This window comes from Hippocampus bargibanti, linkage group LG19 (genome assembly GCF_051943395.1).
Source record: "Hippocampus bargibanti isolate YZ-2025 linkage group LG19, ASM5194339v1, whole genome shotgun sequence".
Classification (NCBI taxonomy): Eukaryota; Metazoa; Chordata; class Actinopteri; order Syngnathiformes; family Syngnathidae; genus Hippocampus; species Hippocampus bargibanti.
The window spans coordinates 9,168,945-9,194,617 of NC_142752.1; the positions used below are offsets into that span (position 1 = coordinate 9,168,945).

Sequence of the window (25,673 nt, forward strand, 5' to 3'; positions counted from 1 at the left end):
TATAGGGTTGTCCTTCTTCTCTGTCCGTCCGTACGTCCGTGTGTGTTTGTGCGTGCGTGTGTATGTGTGTGTGTGTGTGTGTTGTGGTTGTCAGGACAGATGCACTGATGCCTGTGATTCGATGCTTTATCTCCACTAGCTCCAGTGTAGGTTGGAGGGGCTTAAAGATGATCGCAGGAGGACCTTCAGCTCTCGAGTAACTATCCCGCCCCCACCCGCCCCGCGGCCCTTTGCCTCACCCTCCTGCGTGGAGCGCGCAAAACAAACGGCCCGCTCTGTCTCTCCTTTTTTTATTTTTTGCTCTCTCTCTCTCTCTCTCTCTCTCTCTCTCTCTCTCTCTCTCTCTCTCTCTCTCTCTCTCTCTCTCTCTCTCTCTCTCTCTCTCTCTCTCTCTTGTTCTCTGTGTTCTGTCTCCCAGCTCACCTGTCTCATTCTGTCTATTTGTCTTTACTTTCCATGCAAAGGCTGTCTGAGTGTGTCTGTCTCTCTGTTTGCTTTGTCCATCAGTCTCCGCGGTTAACGTGAGTCTGCTTTTCACTAGCAATGTCTGGTGTGTTGGATGTCTGTCAAGTAGTTGCCATTCAGGCCGCTCCGGTAGTCTTTGTTTCCTCTTATTTCTAGTTCTTTACTGCAATTTCTTCGGCTCTGTAGTTTTTTTAGCCAAGTCTGTCCACTCTGTGCTTCTTGTTTTGTGTTTATTTACCTCTCCGGGCCGAAGGTCCACGACACGCTCATCCCGTCACCCGAGCAGTCCGACACTGTCTGCATCTATCCATGAGCTCTCATTCTTCATCCCAGCCATCCTCCCGCCCGCTCACCCTGACTAGATGGCGGTGAGGGGGCATGGGGGGGTTTGGAGGAGAGGTAAAGGGTTGTTTTAGCTGAAACAAATCCACCTCACACTTCACTGTCTGACTCATCCAGTTGATGTCACTCCAGGGAACTTTTGCATCAGTGAAAAAAAAAAACAGTTAAACAGAGAATTATCTGCATCGTGTGGTGAGAGAATGACAATTAACCATTTCAAAAAAAAAATCGAAATAGCACCACTTTCTATGTCCAATTTCCACTGCTCTCCCTTTCTCTACCTTTCTTTCTCCTTTTTTGTCCTCTATGCCCCCCCCCCTCCTTCCCGCCTGTCAATCTCTAGGTGCAGTCACGATGCAGCAGCAAAGAGAATATCCTAAGATCAAGTGAGTGACAATGATACCACATCAGATTCACTGCCAGTCAGTCATATCCGTGTTCTGTTTCTATGTGGTCTTTTCTCTCAAAAGTTGGATAAATACATTTTTTATAATGATAATCATACATTTTATTTATAAGCGCCTTGCAAAACTCGCAAGGCCACTTTGCAATCACATAAATAAAACCACTGTTAAATTTATAAATAAAAACAAATGATTGGATTGGAATTACCTTTATTAGTCTCACAGTGGAGAAATTTACATTTCACAGCAGCAAAGTTATGAAAGGTAGATGAAAGGAAAGAAAGAAGTAGATAAACAACGTCCATGAACAGTTGGAAGGCAGCCACTCTTGTGGCGCCATCTTGAAGTCAAAACAACAGCAAAAAAACTAAATAACAATAATAAAGCACTTTCTGTATCCCCTTTGTGACATGAAGCAGTTCTAGATGAAAGAGGAGAGGACCAAAACGTCAATTTCACCAGTGGATCAGGGACGTCATGGTGGAATGTACATGTCTGCCACAAGCTAAATGTTGAAAGCATACACGAAGTTGTAGCATCCATCGAAGAAAGGGATTGTCTCACATCTCCTGTCCCACGTCAATCCCCTTCAATTCTAAGCCGCGACAGTTCCACATACGCTCTGCGCTGACACTTCTTTCTTCTCATCGCGGCTTTTCACGCCATGCACCCATCTAGCCACAGACGACAGTATTTATAAATAAATAAATAAACAAACAAGTGCTATCAAAATTACGGCCCGTAAATTTATAATTAAGCTGTTGTTCTAAATTTTCATCTCAACATAATTATAATCTTACTGGGATATGCAGTAAGAAAAAGAAAAAAAAAACATGGTCAACTATTTAAGTACATTGAACATCATCTTTTTTATGTTAAATTATAGCCCCAACACTTTAAAATAACTTGTTATACATGGGGCCCATAGATCTGAAGTTTAAAAAAAAATAGTTTTGTTTTTTTCATTGGATCCTCATTGTTTTTTGTTTCCATGTGTATGCTTCCCTCTGGCTTTTATTTGCGCTTGTGATGTGACAAGCAACATGTAATTTGGCGCGTTTGTCACGGCGTGCTTACGCGTGCAGGTTTCTCGCCGATGTGATGTTTTGCCAGGAGGTTGTTAAGCCTCGCTGCGCGCTGCAAAAGCGTAAATGAACGTTTATAGGCAAGAAATTGGGTCAAGGCAATTCAAAGCGATTCAGCACTCTGAGGGTGGGGGAGGGAGGTTCAAACCTTTGCTTATAAAGAGAGATATTATTAGACAATGCTATCAAGTGCCCCCAAACCTCATCCGGTTGCATTGTGTTAGATATATATTTAATTTAAAATGACATTTTTTTACATATCACTTATCATTAAAATATTCATTGTATCCTGAATATATGCTATATAATACACAGTATGAGTTACCCCTTTGAAATGAAATGACAAAAAATGAATTAATATCCTGCAGTCTTGCCATACATTGAGATCCACCCACAAATTTTCAACTACCGTATGTTTCGGTGTATAAGGTGCACCATAGCGTATGGCGCACCCCCAATGAAGGAAGCGTTTTTGAAATATAATTTATAAATATATAAAAGATTTCCAAATATAAGGTAAATCATATTATAGGTACCGTATTTTTTGGTGTATATGTGCCTTATACTCCGCCGCACGCCAATGCATGGTGTATATTCAAACTGTTTCCATATATAAGGCGCACCGGAGTATAACGCGCACCCCCTATGTAGAGCATTTTCATTTTTTTTCCATATACACTGTATAAGGCGCACCGGAGTATAAGGTGCAGATTCAATGAATGAAAAAAGTTATTGAAATGTAATACGTATATAAATATATAAAACATTTGCAGATGCAAGATAAACTATATTATAAGGCGCTACAGTAGAGGGTGGGGTTACTTACTACTTCTTCTACAGTGGGAAATTGAGTCGGTGGCTGCTGACAGGAGTTGTGGGACCTGTTGTGGCTCAATATTACTTCACATATCAGGTGCACCTGCGTATAAGGCGCAGGGTCATCTTTTGAGGAAAATCAAGGCTTGTTTCATTACAGGTCACAGTGCTGTGGACATCACCAAGGTGGCCCGGAGACACCGCATGTCCCCTTTCCCCCTCACTTCCATGGACAAGGCCTTCATCACTGTGCTGGAGATGACGGCCGTCCTGAGCACCGAGATCATCAATTACAGAGGTGAGCACCGATCTGTGTTATTGATTTCACATGTCATTGTTGCAATGCTTTTTAGATGTTCAAAATAGCATTTTTTTATGCCAGTTGATCTTATTTTAAAATGTATCGAGACAAGATACATTTTCCATGGATTCCTAGTTTATATAAAATCACAAGCAGATATGGAGTAATTTTTTAAAAATATTTTTAATCGAGTGGCGGAGCAGTTTACACGCTGGTTTGCAGGAGCGCAGCTGGCGAGGTGACAGAGCAGTGAGGAAGAGGAGATTTGAAAGATGAAATATTTAGACAGGCAACAGCTGGAGCAGCTACACTGCTGGAATGCTGTGGAATGTAGTGCGTGCGTGCGCGGACGTGTCACGTCATATAATAATTATAATGGCTTAAATTTAAGGCACATAATTCAGTGGTTGGTGCCATTGTCAGCGCAGTAGCACTCGTGGGTTTTGGTGACGCGTCCCGTCACCAAATGCATATCGTGTAGTGTTTAAACCGCCTCCCTGAGTCATAATGTTTTCTATTTTCCCTGTGCCGCTTTCAGCATGACAAGAAATGTGTGTTAAGTGTATATAGCAATAAAATGGAACGCTGTAATGTGCAAAGTCATGACGCACCGCTCTCAAACACCATTTGAAAAGAAATCTCTTTGTTTTCCCTTGGGTGGCGGCTGTGAAGCAATAAACAAAAAGCGGATTTGAAAAGCTTCTTGAAATTACGACAACACCTAACGGCTCCGTCTTTCCCTCCCAAAAATAAATACAACTGTTGAGGTGTTGTTTTACATTCCCAAGTCTTTTACATGGTTTAAAAATAGAAATTGCTGTTGAATTTGCGCCACAGAATAAAAAGGGGGAAATTCCCTGTGATGTAATAATTGCAGCATCATGCGTACATACATGTACTCATTGGTATCAGATCTTCATATTACCATCCTCATTTGCATACAGCCACGCACAGAAATGATGCAGTCCATATTTAGCCCAGAATAGGAGCATTTGACACCCCCCACCCCTCCTCCAGACCCCATCCACACACTGTGCAGTATTTTCACATTTTCTCTGGTATCATGTCAAAGTGTAATGGATTAATTAGCCTTTATTAATCTCGCAGTGGAGACATTTACATTTTACTGCAGCAAACTGATGAAAGGAAGAGTAAAGGAAGGAAAGAAAGAAGTAGAAAAGCAAAATACAGGAGCTGCTGTAAAGGCAGCCACGCTCGCGGCGCCATCTTTAAGTCAAAACAACAACCAAAAAACAAAATATGTCATATGACACTCAATGACACCGTTAGTCATTCAATCTTAAGCACTGTCTGCACCATATTTCTTGTATGAAGCAGTTATAGATGAAAGACGAGAATATCAAACTATCCTTTTCACCAGTGGATCTGGGACGTCATGGTGAAATTTGCATATCTGCTACAAGCTAAATGTTGAAAGCAAACATGAAGCTGTCACATCCATTGACGAAAAGAGATGTTCTCACATTTCCTGTCCCACGTAAATCCGCTTCAATTCCAAGCCGCGACAGTTCCGCATACGGATTAGCGCTCTGCTGTGTGTAAGGGCTGTGTTTTGCTTGTTGTTGTCATTTGCAGACGGGATGGGTCGAGTCCTCGCTCAGGACGTTTATGCCAAAGACAACCTGCCACCCTTCCCCGCCTCTGTCAAGGATGGCTATGCTGTGAGAGGTAACGCAATTAATTCCTGCTTATTTTGCAAAATGCTAATTTGGTGGCACCTGCATGAAATGATGACATGAATGAATGATTCAGAAAACTGCTGGGCCAAAAGTAACAAAAATTAGATGAAAGAAGTAACTCAATGTTGCACAAAAAAAGGGACTGAGGCTGTCACGCTTTGGTCACGGGTGGCATTGTACGGCACCGCCTGCAGCTGCACAGGTGTTGGTCTTTTTAATCATTGGCAGATTAAAGGACTTCCGACCATTCAGTGTCGGGTCATTGTTTTGTTTCACCATGTCAGGTTTTTTTTGTCTTGTCATGTTTTACTCATTGTTTTGTTTGCTACTTTGGACCTTTTTCTTACGATGACTTTGTTGTTTGAGATTTTGTTCCAGACAACTTTATTTAATACAATTTGTCAAATACAACCTGCTCCTGGCCTCCTGTCTGCTTTTTTGGGGTCCGCCACCACCTCGCAAATTGTGGCAGAGGCAATGCTGGGTCATTCGTATCGACGGTATTTAATTGAGGACTTGGCTAAAAACTGTGAGCACCACATGACTTAAATATATATAAAAAAGAAGCTCACGATATCAAAAAAAAAAATCTACTTTGCACATGTAATCCACTGTAGTCGCATTCTCTGTCCTCTTGATTGTTCCGTTTGCAGCCCACTGAAAACACAATTAAAATCCTCCTACACTGATGGACCCACATCAACACAAGCTTGATGGATATTTTTTCCTGCTTTTTTTCTTTTTTTTTTTAGCCGCAGACGGCCCGGGCGACCGCTTCATCATCGGAGAGTCACAAGCAGGCGAGCAGGTCAGCACGCTCAGCATAGCCGCACTCAAGAAGCATTTGCATCACTTTTCATATCCGGAGCACCCACGTAGAGCACCAAGATTACCTACTTTTGGCTATCACCTCAAATTGCAAGAGATTAAGTTGTCAGGCATTTGCAACCCAGGAAGACATTTGGTCGTTTTATTATGAAATAGCCATTACTGCTGCAATCGCATATGTATGAATATTCCGCAATCCTAGCATGCTTTGCTTTATTTTTGACTGCCATCTATCACTGAAGGTAAGACTGAGAGTCAACCTCGGAATAACTCCAATGACCTCCCAGTGAAGCTCCTGCTTGTCCCTGTGTGTATGTCGCCATACAGCCCACCCACACCGTGATGCCTGGCCAAGTGATGAGGGTGACAACCGGCGCTCCCATCCCCTGCGGTGCTGACGCCGTCGTTCAGGTGGAAGACACCGAGCTCCTACGCGAGTCCGAAGATGTAAGTTTGACTCTAAAGCAACGAATTGTAAAAACAAAGTTGACGAAGCGCTTCATCGTTAGATTGATTGCTTTACCAGGGGCTGTTTACAGCACCTGCCGTCAAACATATTCAGCATCTTTTTAACATGAGTTCCTACAGTCAGAAATGGCAAAAAAGCACACATGCTGTCAGATGCACGATAGTAATATTCATGCATTCCAGTTGAAAACGGTTCCATCGCAAATAGAGTAGTTCGCCATGCTTCGCCGGTATTGTGCAGTGGAAAAAAAAGCGGATATTCCGATCATTTTAAAATACTTCTGTCAACTAGTTTGTCTTTCAGGGGACTGAAGAACTAGAAGTACGAATTTTAGTCCAAGCTCGGCCAGGCCAGGACATCAGGTGAGTTATATATGTATATATATCAATATGTATTGCATTGCATTGCATTGTATTACATATGCATTGCATTGCATTGCATTGTATTGCATTGCATTGCATTGTATTGTATTGTATTGTATTGTATTGTATCAGCATCCAAAAACAATTTCCGTTTCTTCCATCAGGCCTATCGGTCACGACATCAAGCGTGGCGAGTGTGTGCTAGCCAAGGGTACCCACATGGGCCCCTCGGAGATCGGCCTCCTGGCCACCGTGGGAGTCACAGAAGTGGAAGTCCAGAAATTTCCCGTGGTGGCAGTCATGTCGACAGGAAATGAGGTGGAAATTTGATTTTCATTTGACGGGATTATATCTCAATCCACTGGAATTAAATTCACATTGTTTAGATTTCGATTATAAAAAATATTTTGGATTTGTGCCACGCTCATGTTCATGCACAGGTACTGCGATCTGCTTTGTCTGCTAAATTCAACAGTCGGTGGTGGAATACAATCCCATTTATACATTACGAATTGTGGAACAACTGGAATTCAGTATTTTTCTTGCCTTCTCATGTAGTTGCTGAACCCGGAGGATGATCTCCATCCCGGGAAGATCCGAGACAGCAATCGCTCCACTTTATTGGCCACCATCCAGGAACATGGCTACCCAACCATCAATCTTGGCATTGTGGGAGACAAGTATGCTTCCGTTTCTCTCTCTTGCCACTAACGGTTTCCTTTTCGGGGAATCGAGTACTTATTCAACACCGTCTGTGCGTTTGTGTGCGTTCCACAGCCCAGATGACCTTCTCAATGCTCTGAACGAAGGCATCAGCCGTGCTGATGTCATTATCACCTCAGGCGGAGTATCCATGGGAGAAAAGGTATCATTTGTGCTTTACTGACCCATTGTGGTAGAATTTAAGTACTACAGAATAAATAAGTAAAATAAATGTTGATTTGCAGGACTACCTAAAGCAGGTGCTGGATATAGATCTTCATGCTCAGATCCATTTTGGCCGGGTCTTCATGAAACCAGGGTAACCAGCAGGTTCTGCAACATGTTTGACTGCGGCGGGATGACGAAATACGAATCAATGTCGACTGTGGTCCACATCCCCTTCCCTTCACCTCCAGGCTCCCGACCACCTTCGCCACGCTGGATATCGACGGTGCTCGTAAACTCATTTTTGCCCTCCCAGGTAGTGTGTGAAGTTGAGAGAAAGACGCAATTCATGACGCTTTTACGAGGAGTTGGTCTTCATCTATCTTCCCTCTCTCTGTCCGTCCGTCCGTCTGCCGTCCATCCTTCCATCCGGCCTTCTGTCCTAGGAAATCCCGTGTCTGCTGTCGTCACCTGTAATCTTTTTGTCATCCCCGCCTTGAGGAAGATGCAGGGTATTTTGGACCCAAGGCCAACCATCATCAAAGCGAGGGTAAGCGCGGGTGGAGCAACAGCATATTCGCAACCAAGTGATGGGTTTGAACTCCAAAGGTACGGTGTCGTTTTTTTTCTCGTCTTGAAAAGAATACCTTATTGCTTTCTCTACCCCAATGTAGTTATCTTGCGACGTGAAATTGGATCCTCGCCCCGAATACCACCGCTGCATCTTGACGTGGCATCACCAGGAGCCTCTACCGTGGGCCCAGAGCACAGGTAATATGAATATGTTAGTATGTTTAATGTGTCGGAATTACTCTTTGGGCATTTAATTGGCCGGAAGAAGCCATTTTACGCCTCGGGCATCTGACTACATGCGCTTTACCTAGTCGTAGGCCGTGTATGTCACTCCTAGGCCTTCAATAGTGCTAGGTCTGAATCTGAGGGTTCACTAGAGGATGCCATTGGCCAGAAAATAACTTGTGACTTGAAGGCACTTAAGAAATACTGTCATTTTTACGTGTGGATTCATGATAACCTCATAAAATTGCAATATTATTTGCTATTTTTGCTAGCTTTGGAGCTCTCCAACCTTTCTTAATGATGTCCATTTTTTCTTGAAAGGTCCATCTTGAAAATGGCTTGACAGTAACTATCCAACCAAATCAATTTATTTTCCTCTTTCAGCCATTGTGTGTTAACAAAACCTCTATTAAATCGACAGAACAATATACAGTATTTGTTTATGCAGCTCGCTGCCCATACAGTGTGCTACCTCTGGCCAGTATGCTCTTATCACTAGAAGCTAATAAAAGGATTGGCTAGTGACTTGCCAACTCTAAATCTAATTGGTTAGAGCAACAGTTTGATCATCACATTTCATGCTCCAGGGTCTGCAGACCTGATTGTGAAGGCGTCCAGGTCAATTGCTGACCCTGGTAACAAATGATGACTGAAATGTGATTGGTTAAATGCTTAAATACGAAAACACACATCTGGAAGCAGAGCAACAGGGAAAAAGTAATGACATTAAGACGAAAGACAATTTGGAATTATCACATAATAATTCATGGACAAAATATAATTCACATTAGTCCGTGATTCAGATATTTTTAGGCCAGCAAAGAAGGCTTTACAGGCCTTGACAGCCCACCACTGGCTTTATTTATTGTATTCTATTTATAATTGTATTTTATTTATTATTGTATCAATGCTTGTCTGTGACTGTAAAGCGTCCTTGAGAGCTTTTTGAAATAAAATTTACTATTATTATTATTATTATTATTATTATTATTATTATTATTATTATTATTATTATTATTATTTACCCATAGTTTCCAGGAAATTGGTGGCTCCGGGAGAACATGGTGGGAGCATTTTTCCCGGTTGCCCTTTGACCTCATTTGAAGGCACTTGCCCTTGTGCGCCCTTACAGGGAACCAGGTGAGCAGCAGACTGATGAGCATGCGCAGCGCCAACGGGCTCTTGATGCTACCTCCCAAAACCGAGCAATACGTGGAGCTGCACAAAGGCGAAGTGGTGGACGTCATGGTCATCGGTCGGCTATGATGTCGTGGCGCCGGGCGGGGGCGGAGGCTCGTCGCCGTTGTTTCTCGCGATGGTCATTCACGGGCGGTTCACGGTGCATGTCCACATATCATCGACTATTCTGTAATATGCAACGGCACAGCTAGTTTTTGTTGATTCAGAGAACGTTGAGATATAGTCGATATCTCGATCACATACTGTATCAGAAAAACTGAAATTGCGGAGCTTTGAAAGAGAGAAAATAGAACTTTTAATGTGGGGGAGGAAAAAAAATCTAATGATAAAAAGAAATTTATTCTGTAATATATTCTCATTATTCTTATTATTATGATTATTCTTGTCATTATTATAAGGCAACTTTGTTCCTTTCGTTGCAATTGCTTTGTGTGTTCAACGCTAGACCTTATCTATAGCAGTAGCATTTTAATAGACAGCTGTAGGTGCCTGCCAGGACTGGGAGGGGGAAAAAAATCTCGCCTATAGTGAAAAAAATACCCTTGCCCGGATTTGTATTTTATTTATATATTTATTTCTTTATCTATTTATTTATTTATTTTGAAAATGGAAGAAAAATACAGAAGACTCCAGATTTCTCATGGTGCTGCAGTTCAGAGGAAAAAAGAAGGGCACATCGAGGTCTTTTTTCGCTTTGGAGTGCCCGTCGAGGTGACACTTTTTTCTCTCGTTAGTATGCATCATATTGGCTTCACAAAGAGCTTTGCTTGTTGTTTCTCTCGTGAGTCTTGTTTATGTGCGCGTGCCAAATGCCTGGGTGGGGGGTGTCGGGGAGCAAAGCAGGGTAGGGCGTAGGTCGCCCAAGCTTCATTTAAGTTTGCGGTGACCAGGTAGAACATTTGCTCCCGCCCTGCCCACCACTCTGACGACAAACCCCTGCCGCCCAGGGATCTGCTTGGGGTGGGGGAGGGAAAATATATTTTATTTGAGCAACTATTTAAGAAACAAAAAAAGCAAGAAGCAGCTTCTTCTATTGCTGACGGCCTTTTGAACTGACTTCACAAAATTGTACAGATAAAAGAAAATAAATAGAACAATATTGTACAGATATGTGACCAGCACTCCTAAGGAAGTTATTATTATTATTATTATTATTATTATTATTATTATTATTATTATTATTATTATTATTATTATTATGCTCTTATTATTATGCTATTATTATTACCAATGACAAAGCAATGAGGAGACATTGAACAACGCTGTACTATAAACATTTTCTGTAATGATGCTGAAGCTGGTGGAAGAGACTATAAAAATTATATCATTGATCATTATGTAAAAAAAAATACAGAAATAAAATGTTTGGTTTCCTTTTTTAATAAATCATATTGAAACTACTCCAAGAGCAATACATTTCTTTCACCATATTTAGGAATTGGATGACAATTTCCATTATTTAAATGGTACCATTACAAATTGAAATGGGGTGCAAACCATTGACTGCATTGAGGAAGAAATGTGGTCATAGTGTATTTTTTTTTTTTTTTTTTTTTTTTTTTTTTTTTTGCATGTGAAATCTTTTGACAATAATATCATCGTGCGTCGCGATAGTTTGACTTTTGTCCTAAGGCAGACTCCGTAGGAGCACAATGGCCGCTGAGTGTCGCTGTGGTGCGTCGGTGTTGCCAAGGGAGACCGCATAAAAACAACTCGTGCAAGTCTTCAATGGTTTCAAGAACCCCTGAACTCATCTCTCACTACGACAATCTGGACGTCCAACACCGAGATCGCAACAAGGAAAAACGTGTGCTACTCTTCTGATATTCTCCCCTGACTCTCCGGTTTCTTTTTGCCTTTTTGAGAAAAAGGGGGAGGCGTTTTAAGGCGTATTCACAGACTGCACAGTGGTGAGTACTCGTCGTAGTTCACGGGACAAGGCTACTTAGTTGATTTCGGTGTTAGCGGCATTCTATCCTCAGTTAATCTGTGCCGTTTAAACTCTAGGACTCTAGACATCGTTTTATTTAAAAGCAGCCTGATACTTCGAAGACTGCATTCGTGCAGCCTTCCTCGCTTAAATTAACATTCAACGATTTGTTAGTCGCTAAACAGTTACGCATGACTGTTATTTAATCTCCTCAAAGCTGCGGTTGGAGCGACTAACGGTAACATTTCCACATCTAGAGGTATCAGCGGGTAGTAAGTTCGATTAACCACATAGTTCAATGTGCAAAAGTGAGTTGATGTCATGCTAACCTCGTCTCGGCCATTTTTCATCACTTGTGTGACGGTATTACTCAATCACAGTGCAGGACGCATATCTGCATTTTTGGTGTGGTATTTAAAGAGTTGCAAAGATTGAGGACGAGGATGCTCGCTCTTGTTCATGACATCCTGTCATGACTGCACTTATTAGAAGTTCATTTTAAATGATTATCAGGTCATTTTGTTTTTTTGGGTCAATTCTTTCTCTTGATCATTTGATAAGGTCATGTTTGATCATTTCACCTCCTATTCTATCCTATCCTATCCTATCCTATCCTATCCTATACTCTATACACATAACTGACTCTCCTCTTCAGGTACATTGGCCTGTTGAGATATCAAAGGATTAATTAAGGCTGTGGCGACAGATGGCCCTCGCCGAGTCTCCGCTGTTTGTCAGCCGCCAGTCTAAACTGAGATAAATGCTTCCAGGGCTTGGAGCGAGAGATTGTGTGGCGAGGGGGGTTGGGGTGCTGCCATTTGTGATTAGCTGAAGCAAGTCAGGAGTAAAGGTGGATGGCTTCCAGGAGTGTATGATATAAATGGCGACTAAATCTGAGTTAAAATGTAGACCTTGTTGTCTAGGTGCATGTACCTGCAACATAGGATACCTTGCAGATAGCTTGTACTAAAAACACAATCAAACACACACAAAAAATGCTTGAAGTCTTGAGTCTCGATTAGAACAAGAAGGTAAGAATGCATTTAAGGAAAAACGCTATTAAAATTGAGCAAATGATAGCCTGCTTATGCTGTTCTTTGCTAAGCTTCTTGTTAGACTTAAATATTTAACGCTTCAGTCTTTCTTTGAGTTAGTAATACAACGTTCAGTCGTTACTAGTTACTAGTGCAATGTGTGTGTGTTCTACACACTCGGCCAATAAAGATGATTCTGATTCTGATTTATGTTTGCATGCTTTTCAGGATGAATGCCAGCCCCCTCGTAAGTCTTCATCCCCCGTTGGAGTAAAATGGCCACGGATGAAAGACTGCACCAGCTCCTCTTTACAACTGACCTGAGCTCAGCCAAGTGTGAGGTGGTCTGAGCTGTATGCTTGGAGGGCAGTGATGATCACGTCCCACATGAACGGTTACCTGCAGGAGGGCGCCGGCGGCCACAGGGAACGGGCGGTAGACTGTCCCGGCGACGAGAGTTGCCTCGTCAAGCCTGTTCACTGCAGCGCCCAGATGGAGAGAATCCAGCACTACCAGGACGAGCTGAGAAAGAGGAGGGACGAAGACAGTCGGAACAGACACGACATCGACCCCAACGCTTCGCTGAGGCTAAAGAGACTGGCGCAAAATCCCAAGATGGGCGTTGACAACCCCATCTTTGAGGGGAAAGAGACTGCAACCAAAGATGCACATTCCCAGGCTGCTCTTGTCGGTGAGTTAACAGGAATACAATACAATAAAATACATCTTGATTTCTATAGTGCTTTCACATTAGCTGACGCTGTAACAAAGCGCCTAACAAATAAAGTAAAATATTTAATGTTTAATAATAACACTATAAATGAATGAATGAATAAATAAATAAACAGCTGGTGTTGTAACAAAGCGCTTAACAAAGAAGTTCAAATAAAGTAAAACAATACATCAAAAGATTTAATGTTAAATAATATTACACAAATAAATGAATGAATTAATAAATAAATCAACAGCTAACACTAACAAAGTACTTAACAAAACAGTTAACATGAAGTAAAATATATTTAAAAATATTTAATGTTAAATAATATTACACAATAAATAAATGAATAAATAAATAAAAATCAAGAGCTGATGCTGTAACAAAGCACTTAACAAAACAGTTAACATACACACAACACAAGTACATACAACAACATACAACACAAGTAAAATATTTAAAAATATTTAATGCAAAATAATACACGATTAATACATACATAAATAAATGGATGAATAAATAAATATGTCAATGAATAAATAGATTAAATAAATACCAAAATCAACACCCAATGCCGTAACAAAGCGCTAAAAAAATAATGTTTAAAAATATTTAATGTTAAATAATAAATAACAATAAATAAATACATAAATAAATGAATCAACAAATGGATAAAAAAATACATGAATCAACAGCTGATGCTGTAACAAAGCACTTAACAAAACAGTTTGCATGAAATAAAATATTTACAAATCTTTAATGTTAAATAATACACAATAAATACATTAATAAATGACGGAATAAATAAATAGATGAATGACAGAATGGATAAATAAATACATACATGAATCAACAGCTGACGCTGTAACAAAGCGCTCTACAAAACAGTTAGCCTAAAGTAAAATAATATTTAAAAATATTTAATGTTGAATAATACACAATAAATACGTAAATAAATGAACAAATGGGAAAATAAATAAATAAATACATAAGTAAATGAATGAACACATGAATGAATGAATGAATGAATGAATGAATGATGGATGGATGGATACCTCAGAGTTTTTAAAGGGGGCCCACAGAGAAATGCGGAAGAATGGCATGTTGTGACATGGAACGCCGGTAAAATCGTCACCCGCACAACAGATCTTGTGTGTCCACCTCCGTTAGACCTGGATGAACTGCTTCAGGCCATCAAGTGGGCGCAACAATGCGTGAGCGACGCTCAGAGCCAACAAGATGCCGATCTGCTGCTCCAGCTACTCGCCATGGACGACTTCAAATGCGCCTACAGCATCTACACCGTGGTATCCCAAAAGATGAACCGGGTGACCCCTACCTCACCCCTGACGGTGCAAGCGCAGGAGCTATGCCTTGAGGTACGCCGCATACATCAACACAACTCACTCAGGACCAAAGCAAAGCGGGCGGTAATTGACTTAAGGCGCAGTTGAGCCTGCATTTGTTTCCTGTCACACAGAACCAGAGACAAGCGTTGTAACCCGCTTTGCTGTTACTTAGATAAACAAGCCCACTGTTGGAATTGCGTCAACTCGGTAATTGGAATGCGAGGTTGGTAGAATAAGTCGTTATGGTATATGAACCATGGCAGCCTTTAAGGTGTAGAAAGTTCATTAAAAGGCCACCAAGCAGCACCGCCGCTATTCCAGTCTTGGCTTGAGACAACACGATTGAGCAGTCAGACATGGCGAACCGCCGCATGTGTGAGCGCACACCGGGCACGGATCCCGAAGCGTTTTATCAACCCCGAATAGCCATGGCCGTAGCTGCGGTGGAACCTGCCATTGGATTGACTAATCTCTTTGCAAGCCCCGCGCGGTGCTGAAACTCCAGCGGCTTATTGTTGAACACAGTGTACAGACGCTCCCCACCTTACGAACGAGATACGTTCCGAGCGGTCGTTCATAAGGTGAATTTGTTCATAAGTTTCTTCAGTACTGTAATTTGTATGGAATGTATGCTTAAGTCAAACACTGAATGGGGAAGTATAAAACATTGACTCTCTATAATAATAATAATAATAATAATAATAATAATAATAATACATTTCATTTATAAGCGCCTTTCAAACCTCTCAAGGACACTTTACAGTCACAGGAGAAGTTTTTCTGTGGGTGAGCCAGCGTTCACTCAACCCAAAAGTAACTCAAATACATAGAAAGCTAGCTAGCTAATAGATATCAATAGATAGCCAGCTAGACAACTAGCTATATAACTAATAGATAGCCAGCCAGATAGGTAACTAGCCGGCCAGTTAGCTAATAGATAGCAAATAGATAGCTCTAACAGTCGTAAAATAAATTCACACCTCCTGTAGTATGACAACATATATCCGAGGATCTTCAGGATGCCGTTACTGAAGCTTCTGACATGTAATTCGTGAATTATGTGCCAGCAGCCATTAATTTTTGTTATGCATCGTGTCCTCCTGGAGCGTCAACTGGGAAGAGGGATTTCTCCCCCGCCCATATACTCGACGCAGGCAATCGTGGGCGAGCTCGGCGGATCGGGGCCTGAACTCGCTGGCAACATTTCAGCGTGCTAATTGGTCAACCACAAAGAAGGCGCGCAATACAAAATCTAACTTACAGTAACTCTGTCCCAACATTTTTTGACATACTGTACCCGCAAAAATGTTCGGGTGTACCGTCATTCGTAACGCACATTTTCGTAAATTGCGGAGCATCTGTACTGCTAAAAGCATTCCAACTTCCGTTCTCCGCCCCTTATTTTTTTCTCCTCATCAGTAGAAAAGAGTATTTTCACTGAATGGCATGTTCAAGGAAATCATTCCAATTGGGAGCCGCAATAGTTGAATAAGCAGAATAGAAAATAAAAGTGGAATGTCTTCCACTTATACCGGAAAAATGCAAAGGATTGTTGATTTTTTTTTCCCCACCCATTTCTTTGAGTATGAAATTACAGTGATAAATCAGCTTACAAACTTAATTGGTTTCCAGAAAGTGTGTGTAAGGCGAGAAGTGTGTCTTCCAAACATTAATTTCCTACAGGAAACCATTAAAAATGAGAATAATCAGTTTCCAGGTCCCCATAAAACATAATTTTCTACTAAATAAGCCTTAAAACTACACAAAATATACCTTATTTTATGTATAATAAATGTGGTATTGTAATTAAAGAAATAAACTGTGCTGTCTAATAAAATCATTTTATTTCCCTTTGTCATGGTCGTTGATGAAGTTGCCATGCTTTCTCGGCGATAATACCCTCACTCACGATGTCCCCTGCGAGCTGGTTTTCATTAATCCAAATCAACAGAAATTGTTCAACCTCTTCTATTGCCTGAGACCGTTGCTTAGACAACACAGAAACGCGCTTAGCCACACGTAGCAATGATCGACTTAGCATCCTGGTATTGGGACACTAAGTCACATATACACACACCTCGTTCGTGTTTTTCGATGATCTGCTCGACCATAATTCTGTCTTGTGTCCCCTTCGGCTTAACACTCACCTGTGGTGGGGTCTTTTTCGGTCCCAAAAATGCCATAGTACTCCACTCAATAGCAAACCACGTATGCCACGTATGCACTCAGAGAAAGGGTGTGAGGAAAAGTAGTCCGGCAGCCATGGTGACGCTGTTCGTCCGTGTGGTTTAGTGTTCTTCCGCTGAAACCGAGTCCGCCAGCCATTGTGGCGCTGCGTGTGTTTCCCAAAAACTAGTTCGTATGCCAAGATTATATTCTTGCGAATTTAATGTTCGTAAGGTCAGAAGTTCGTTAGTAAAAGCGTTCGTAAGCCGAGATATCACTGTACATTAAGACTGAAAAGGTGGTGTGTCAAGCATTTATATGCTAGTTTATGAATCAATGTCATTGCACGGTGTGACGAAAATATCACTGTGGGCAAACTCTGAGCTCTCGTCTTGGAATTTGAACTCAATCTTCATGTGACTTTGCGTTGCTGTGTATTTGCGTGTATTCAGGTCCAGAAGATCCTCCAGTCCAATCAACAGAGAGAAGGCTTGGAGCTCAGGGCTCTGCTGACCAATCCTCATCTCCAGGTCAGATGCTTTGCGTCCGATATACGCCCGGTGTCTTGCAAATGGTGATTTTGTTCCAGGGGTTCTCCTACGTTGTTTAGCAAAAGTTCATTAACTCATTCACTGCCATACAATGCAAAAATGTGCCCACTCAAGTGCTCGGGTTTTTGTCATTTTCTCCCAAATTGCAGGACCCACAGAATATTGAGTTTTAGGACTACATAAACATTCAATGCAACGTAAGAAATCTTACGAATTAACTTTTTTTTCTGATGAAAGAAGAGAGTATAAAGTTTGAAAATATGTCGTAGAGCACAATTCCTGAATTAGTTTGGGTTTTGTTTTTTTCTTTGTTGGTACCGATAAAGCGCTAGCCAGACCTCTGGCCATGTTTTTTTTTTCTTCCACAAGGGGACAGCATATCCCTTTTTTCCTTGTTAGCGCCTCATATAAACCAATTGCATTTTATTATGGAAAGCTGTCCTCATTTCAAGCTCATATAACTCCAGACTCATATAATTTAGGAATTAAGTCTTTTTTCTGATTTAGTTATATGGGTCTGGAGTTATCTAAGGCGCAAGTGGGAGCAGTTGTCCAAAAGGCAAATGCTGCCCCCTCGAGGGGGGAAAAACATTGCCAGAGGTTTGACTAGCGCTTGATCACGCACCCCCCCCCCCCCCCCCCCCGCAATAAAAAACAAAACCTGACCAAAAATTCAGGAATGGTGCTCCACGTCATATTTTCAATTCCCGAATAAATTCGGGAATGGCAGTGAATGAGTTAACAGACCCTGTCATGACACTTATTTGATTGACAGGCGATGGTGGTTGCAGTGCATTCAGCATGACTTTGGGGACTTATTTGGAATAGTTGCCTATTTTTGGTCTAAACATGGCTTTCACCATGGAACCTATGGAACTGCATAATCCAAGTTTTATTAGTGTTAATATGTTGCATTACATTTTTTTCTCCTGACTCTTGACTTTGTGCACGCAGGCACTAATGCAAGCACACGACAGTTTAGCTGTGCAAGAAATGGCAGAGGACAACGTGATTCAGTATTTTGGGGAAAGTGTTAAAATGGTACGGCTGCATAAGACCCGTGACACTCCGCTGGTGAGAAGCCATCTATATTTTTCAACGTTAACAGTTAGCGAGACAAACGCAAAAGCCACCTCTGTGGCTAATATTATTAACAGATCGTGCGTCCGCTCGTAGGGTGCAACTGTGCGGAATGACATGGACAGCGTGGTGGTTAGCCGCGTAGTGAAAGGCGGCACAGCGGAGCGGAGCGGCCTGCTCAACGAAGGGGACGAGATCCTGGAGATCAACGGCGTTTCCGTTCGCGGGAAGCACGTCAACGAAGTTCATGACTTATTGGTGAGAACCGGGTTTGCTATCAAGGTCATTCATTATAGGTTGTATTTTATTTTGATTTTTTTTTTATACAGTTTTAGGAGCAGGTTTGTTTGCTTTTATTTTTGAGGGGAAACGCTTTGCTATACTTTAATTTTGATCAGTTCTAGTTTTTAACTTATTCACTGCCAGACGATGTGCAAAAATGTGTCCAATCCAGTGCCAGGGTTTTTATCACTTTCACTAAAATTGCACAGAATATTGAGTTTTAGGACTACATAAACATTAAATGCAGCGTAAGAAACCTTAGACTCTCTTCTTTCATCAGAAAAAAAGATTTAATTCCCAGGTTATATGGTTCTGGAGGTAAATGAGCTTGAAATGGGGGCAGATGTACATAATACAATCCATACATATTAATTTGTATAGCGCTTCAACAACAGAGGTCTGACCAGCGTTTTTTCGGTACCCCCACCCGGCTGTACAAAATACAATCCATCCATTATCCATACAGTTTTGGGAATACAATACATACACATTGATTTATATAGCGCTTCAACAACAGATGCAGCTGTAGCAAAGCCCTAACATGGAGAAAAAAAGGAAATGCTGCCCCCTCGTGGAAGGAAAAAACATTGCCAAAGGTCTTACCAGCGCTTTATCAGCACCCCTGCACGAAAAACCTTTTTTTTTTTCAAGATTAAGTGTAGGATTACAAAAGGGGAAATTAAGTCATAAAATAAACTTAAATTGTCAAACAATATTCATATATCAAAATGGACGTTCATATCTTCTCATCTTGTTCCGCCAGCAACAAATGCACGGCACTTTGACCTTCCTTCTCATTCCGAGCGCTCAGATTAAACCTGCCCAACACAGACAGACTGTGGTAAGTCTCTAAGGTGAACCTGCGAGGTCCGTCTGCACGCACACACGTAGCCAAAGACAACAAAGCGCGTGTCAAAACGCTTTCCGCCCCATGTTCCACAGATGCACGTACGGGCTTACTTTGACTACGACCCCTCGGATGACCCTTTCGTGCCGTGTCGGGAGCTCGGCTTGGCTTTCCAGAAAGGAGATATTCTCCATGTAATAAGCCAGGATGACCCCAACTGGTGGCAGGCCTACCGGGATGGAGATGAAGAAAACCAGTTGCTCGCAGGACTCGTTCCAGGTTGGTCAGATACTAAATATGAATATTTTATTTTCAGAATCCAAAACATTTTTATTGGCCAAATATGTAGAACACATAAAGACGGGGGAAGAAGCTTTTTAAATGTCTGCTGAATATGGTGCGCATGGATCGGTAGGGGAGTAGCTGGAAAAGGTGGTGGGCAGGGTGCGGAGGGTCCAGTAGGATTTTCCATGCCCTTGTCTTGGTTCTTGTAGTGTGCAAGTCCTCCAGAGTAGGTAGGTGATTGATTGATTGATGATAATAATTATAATAATACATTTCATTTATAAGCAAATCAATGATCCCCCCGCCAACTTCAACTGACAGTTGAAGTTGGTTTTGTTTTACATATACAAAAAAAAACCACAAATATCTAACCCTCTCAAAATGATCAGGCAATTTCAAGTGAGACAGTCTGCCTTCGTCTTCACTGTGTGCATTATCGCACTAATGAGATAACAATTGTCTTCCGCACCTTAAAATAGACAGTTTGGATTTTTATTCGTTTTATTTTTAGACTAGGAGTGAAAATAGGTCAAATGCATTTGAATGAGCCTTTTTATTCAAACTGGATCACTGTAATTCAACGGTTTTGAAGAAGCTGGTCAGCAATGGACTCACGTGTGTGCAGATTCATTACAGAGTGAAACTTTGTGGTTTTTTTTGGGTGAATATGATGTCATCAAAGTTGGATTGGATTGGATTTACCTTTATTAGTATCGCAGTGGAGACATTTACATTTTACAGCAGCAAAGTTGCTCGAATATTTTTGTATTTTTTTTGGTTACCTCATAAACATACATGATTGCGGATGACCATTGTTATCTATGACAAGAGTACCGTATTTTCCGGAGTATAAGGTGCACCCAAAAGCCTTGATTTTCTTCTTATACGCAGGTGTGGCTTATATGTGAAGCCACAACGGGCCTCGCAAGTACTGTCGGCAGCCACAATCACCGTTTCCCCCGTAAAAGAAGTAGTGCCTAACCACAACCTCTACTGTAGCACCTTATATTTGGAAAATTTATATACAGTAAAGTCTCGTTATATCGATATCGGATATATCGATAGTCCCGGTTATATCGATACTATTTCTATGCACGCACGGAGAAAATTACATGCAAACAGGGTCTGATATATCGATAGTCCCGGTTATATCGATATTTTTTCGGACTCCCTTGAATATCGATATAACGAGACTTTACTGTATATTTATATAGTAACATGTTGAAAACATTTTTCATTCATTAAAGGTGCACCTTATATTTGGAAAAAAATGTCTCTTTATATATTATATTTGGATAACCTTTTCTCATTCATTTAAGGTCTGCCTTATATTCTGGTGCGCCTTATATATAGAAAGAGTTTGAAAATACACCATTCATTGGGGGTGCGCCTTATATTTTGAAAACCTTTTATCGATTTTATTTTGAATACGTTTTTAATTCATTGAAGGTGTGCCCGACACTCCAGTGTGACATATATATGGAAAAAGTTTGAAAATACACCAGTCATTGGGGGTGCGCCTTATACTCTGGTGTGCCTTATACACCCAAAAATACGGTACTAAATTGGCAATTTGGTTTTGCTTATGAAGTTTGGCGTGCATTAGAATGTGGTCGCAATATTTTCGTGGAATACCAGCTTGAACCGTGGGTCCGTGGTTGATATAGTCAAGGTGGGATTTTTTTTTTTTTTTTTTTTTTTTTTTTTTTTGATGGTGGAATGGAGTTTGGGCAGATTCTGCCCGATAGTTACGAAATAAAAGGTATTTGCGCAGTTCAGCCAATGATACGTAAATGCAAGCAATATATTGTGCCAGTCAACCAACGCAGCCGAACTATCTGCGCCAAGCCCCGTCCATCTGGCAAATCCAGCAGATTAAATCAAACACCTGAGAATTATTTGAGATTACTCTTCGGCCCAAGATTGTGCCTGCTACAAAAGGAGGCTGAACGGTAGAAATGGAAAGTGGGCCAATTTAAACTGAAAAAAAAATAAAATAAACGCCAGAGTTTGAAACAAAGCAAACTGTCTTTACTTTACACGCCACATTCACGTTGTCACGTTGTTTTTCAGGCAAGTGCTTCCAGCAACAGAGAGAAACATTGAAGCGAACGCCGCCAGACCGGAGTCACGAACAACAAGGTAAGAAGATCACATTGCTCTGCACTTTGAAGGTTGCGCACGGACAAGGCAATATTTTGACTTATTTTTCAGGGAAACGTTGGTACGTGAAGAAAAACAAGAAACTGAAGAAGAAAAGCACATCTCCTCTGAGCAAAAACGCCGGTAAAAAGAAAGAAAAAAACCTATCATCCCTTCACGCTCCACTCTCACTATCTCATCTGTCTAACATCGTCTGCTTAAATGAGTCACAAAACTCCTCCAGCGATAGCGGACATGACCCGGCCCCTGATTGGCTCAGCTTAGTCTTCTAACAGACAGGATAAGAGGAGACACGAAAAGGTGCCCAGCGGGGGGCTTAAATCACTTAGAGGGACCCTGAAATGTCAAAGTTAAACGCAAGCGACTCCCCCTTTTGAGTCCCCAATTGAAGCTACAAAGTAGATCTGTGAATAAACCAGCACATGCAAAAATAATAATAACAATAATTATATAATTTTTAAGCGCTTTTCGAAACTCTCAAGGACACTTTACAGTCACGGGATAATAACTTTTTGTTTTTGTACGGGTGAGCAGCGGCAGTCATTCACGCCAGAGTTCACTACCCGGATGTAACACAGCAGCAAAGTTATAAAAAGTAGAGGAAAGGAAAGAAAGAAGTAGAAAAAGAAAATACAGGAGATGCTGGAAAGGCAGCCACTCTAATGGCGCCATCTTGAAGTAAAAACAACAACAACAAAAAAACAAATAATATTGCAACACAAAGACACAGTCGTTCAATCTTAAGCGCTTTCTGCACCCTCTTTGTTGTATGAAGCAGTTCTAGATGAAAGAGGAGAGGATCAAAGCATCATTTTCAGCAGTAGATCAGGGACATCATGGTGGAATATGCACGTCTACTACAAGCTAAATGTTGAAAGCAAACACAAAGCTGTAGCATCCATTGACGAAAAGACATTGTCTCACATCTCCTGTCCCACATAAATCCGCTTCAATTAATAGTAACAATGAGCCTTATTGAAATCCATGAATCCTCTCTATGCTAATTTTTCATTTCAAATTTCAAAAATAATCCCCTCTAAAATCCAGTTACATTGGTCCTCTCCCGCCACAAAATATTTCCCATCTCCACAGAACCCGATGAAGTCCTGACCTATGAGGAGATGTCTCTGTATCACCAGCCCGCCAACCGCAAACGTCCCATCGCTTTCATTGCTCCTACCAACAGCGGCCACGACGATCTACGCCGCAGGCTTCTTGCCATTGAACCGGATAAGTTTGCTGTCGCCATCCCACGTAAGTTACCAAAATTCATTTAAAATAAAAATTAAAAAAAAGATGAACCAATTGTTATTTTATTGCACCTCCTTGGTCACGTAGACACGACCAGAAGCCCGAGGATCCACGAGCGAGACGGGCGCGAGTACCACTTTGTTAGTCGACAAGGTTTTGAAGCCGACTTGTCCGCTGGGAAGTTCATTGAGTCCGGGGAGTACGAGAAGAACCTGTATGGAACCAGCACGGACTCTGTGAGGCACGTGGTCAACTCTGGACGCATCTGCTTGCTCTGCCTGCACACCAGGGTAATATAGCATACTTGTCTCGCTACGTCTCGTCTAATTTGCAACAGCCGTCCGATGCAGGACTTCAGTTTTTTTGAGTAATAAGAATACATTTCATTTACAAGCGCCTTTCAAAACTCTCAAGGTCACTTTATAATCACAGGATCAGTTTTTCTGTGGGTGAGCAGCGGCAGCCAAATGCGTCAGCGTTCACTCGACCGATAATAACTCAAATAGATCAAGTTAGCTAGCTAGCTAATAGATAACTAATAGCTAGCTAGCTAGTTTGGCCTTCCACAATGGGGTAGCATTTCCATTTTTTTTCGGATTACATAAATATTAAAAAGGGGGGAAATGCTGCCCCCTTCGGTAAGGGAAAAACATTGCCAGAGGCCATCTCCAACGTTGAAGCATGAAAAAACAAAACTCAAACAAGTCCAGGAATGGCGCTCGACGTCATATTTTCAATTCCCGAATAAATTCGTAAATTGCAGTGAATGAGTTAAAGTAGTTGCACAGTGCTACATAGAAATGTCTGGAGGGGAAAAAACAAATTGCTTAACCATTTGATCACCTTTTTTCCTCAGTCCAAATTCTGAGAGAATTTTTTTAGTAGAAAATGCCAACAAATGATAAGGCGGAAATTGTGTCTAATACTTTCCGACTCTTCAACAGTCGTTGAAACTCCTGAGGTCCTCCAACCTCAAGCCCTTTGTCATCTTCATTGCTCCTCCTTCTCAAGAAAGACTACGCACCATTCTGGCTAGTGAGAAAAAAACTCCCAAGGTACGAAATAATCTCTCAGTCAGGGTACATGCAGATGACATGAAGAACCACTGACTTGATAGTACATCTTCAAATTCACCTTATGTGTCCCACACAGCCGGAGGAACTCAAAGAGGTCATTGAGAAGGCTCGTGAAATGGAGCAGGACTTTGGCCATGTTTTTGATGCCACTGTCGTGAACGTCGCGCCAAATGAGGCTTTTTTTGAAGTGCGCAAGCTCATCGAGAAGTTGGACACGGAGCCTCAGTGGGTGCCCACCTCTTGGCTCTGCTAAGGGGCACGTGGACGTTCTGGAAGGACAGTTGAAGGACAGGTGGACTATTTTACATTTGCACATTTCTTCAGAAATGGACTCAGGTTTCTTACAATCCTTTGTGTGTCTGCTTTGTTCATGCCCTTCTCCCCACTTTAGCCATTTATGAAGCATAAACACAGATGAATATTTATATTTGTACATACAAATTCTCTGGGGAAAACATTTTATGCAGTGTCTACAATGGGAGCGTCAAAATGATATCATGTTCGAAGAAGCTACAGTTCCATATGTTAATAGACGTGGAGGTTATTTTTCTCTTTACCACTATCAGTATTATTATTATTTCTGTTGTTATTGACATGTTTATTGTCTTTTGTTTTATCTCGTCTTTTATTGAAAAACCTTAAACCAAACTGTTCAATATAATGACTGGTTATAATTAAACAGTATACAGTATTGTACTGCAAATCCCCACCGCCCTCCCCTTGAACACTAATAAGCCCCTTATTCATATTTGTGATAAATGCAACAGTGTGGCGCAAAATCCCCACCAGGATTCAGCTGAAGCCACAAAAGATAAGAGTGCTCCGTCATTTTTTTTTGACACAGCACCATTACCCATACTGACCAGAAGATGGCGACAAAGGCTGCGGTTACTGTATTTGTGACGTAAATTTTGGGCTAATAATAATACATTTAATTTCTAAGCGCCTTTCAAAACTCTCAAGGTCACTTTACAGTCACAGATCAGTTTTTCTGTGGGTGAGCAGCGGCAGCCACACGCACCGGCATTCACTCATCTCGGAAGTAACTCAAATAGATAGAAAGCTAGCTAGCCAGCTATTGGATAGCGAATAAATAGCTAATAAGTAGCCAGCTAGCCAGCCAGACAGCTTACAGTCAGCTAGACAGCTAATAGCTAGCTAGCTAATGGATAACAAATAAATAGTGAATATAGTTAGCCAAATATCCAACAGCTAGCCAGCCAGACAGCTTACAGTGAGCTAGACAGCTAATAGGTAGCTACCTAGCTAAATGACAGAGGTTCTCATCTTTTCTTCGAAGGATTCTT

General features: G+C 41.4%; 2 protein-coding genes across 15 annotated transcripts in view; both read left to right on the plus strand.

Annotated features, from left to right (window-relative positions):
- The window catches only part of gphnb (gephyrin b), a 65,138-nt gene extending 54,101 nt beyond the window's left edge, over positions 1–11,037 (plus strand). For 3 of the 11 annotated variants that reach the window (XM_089021622.1, XM_089021623.1, XM_089021624.1), the window contains 14 exons: positions 1,151–1,193; positions 3,273–3,410; positions 5,010–5,102; positions 5,866–5,921; positions 6,269–6,388; positions 6,702–6,772; positions 6,937–7,090; positions 7,331–7,452; positions 7,550–7,637; positions 7,720–7,793; positions 7,891–7,958; positions 8,086–8,189; positions 8,314–8,410; positions 9,570–11,037. In XM_089021622.1, coding sequence (XP_088877748.1) covers positions 1,151–1,193; positions 3,273–3,410; positions 5,010–5,102; positions 5,866–5,921; positions 6,269–6,388; positions 6,702–6,772; positions 6,937–7,090; positions 7,331–7,452; positions 7,550–7,637; positions 7,720–7,793; positions 7,891–7,958; positions 8,086–8,189; positions 8,314–8,410; positions 9,570–9,703 — 1,362 coding nt within the window. In that variant the 3' untranslated portion in view covers positions 9,704–11,037. Of the gene's footprint in view, positions 1–139; positions 197–1,150; positions 1,194–3,272; positions 3,411–5,009; positions 5,103–5,865; positions 5,922–6,268; positions 6,389–6,701; positions 6,773–6,936; positions 7,091–7,330; positions 7,453–7,549; positions 7,638–7,719; positions 7,805–7,890; positions 7,959–8,085; positions 8,190–8,313; positions 8,411–9,569 lie in introns of those variants that run through there. The other 8 variants (XM_089021617.1, XM_089021621.1, XM_089021619.1 and 5 more) reach the window with 7 other exon arrangements.
- Positions 11,038–11,331: 294 nt separating this feature from the next.
- On the plus strand, positions 11,332–25,128 carry pals1b (protein associated with LIN7 1, MAGUK p55 family member b). 4 transcript variants are annotated; one of them, XM_089021741.1, is made up of 14 exons: positions 11,332–11,547; positions 12,830–13,292; positions 14,487–14,695; positions 17,284–17,361; positions 18,337–18,456; positions 18,559–18,720; positions 19,508–19,585; positions 19,687–19,870; positions 21,950–22,018; positions 22,091–22,162; positions 23,132–23,293; positions 23,378–23,580; positions 24,235–24,345; positions 24,443–25,128. In XM_089021741.1, the coding sequence occupies exons 2-14, from the start codon at positions 12,974–12,976 to the stop codon at positions 24,617–24,619; spliced, it is 1,944 nt and encodes a 647-aa protein (XP_088877867.1). In that variant the 5' UTR covers positions 11,332–11,547; positions 12,830–12,973; the 3' UTR covers positions 24,620–25,128. The 4 variants fall into 4 exon arrangements, with proteins under 4 accessions (XP_088877867.1, XP_088877869.1, XP_088877870.1 ...); XM_089021743.1 differs by lacking the exon at positions 11,332–11,547 and adding an exon at positions 11,575–11,826; XM_089021744.1 differs by lacking the exon at positions 11,332–11,547 and adding an exon at positions 11,575–11,805.
- Positions 25,129–25,673: the final 545 nt, after the last annotated feature.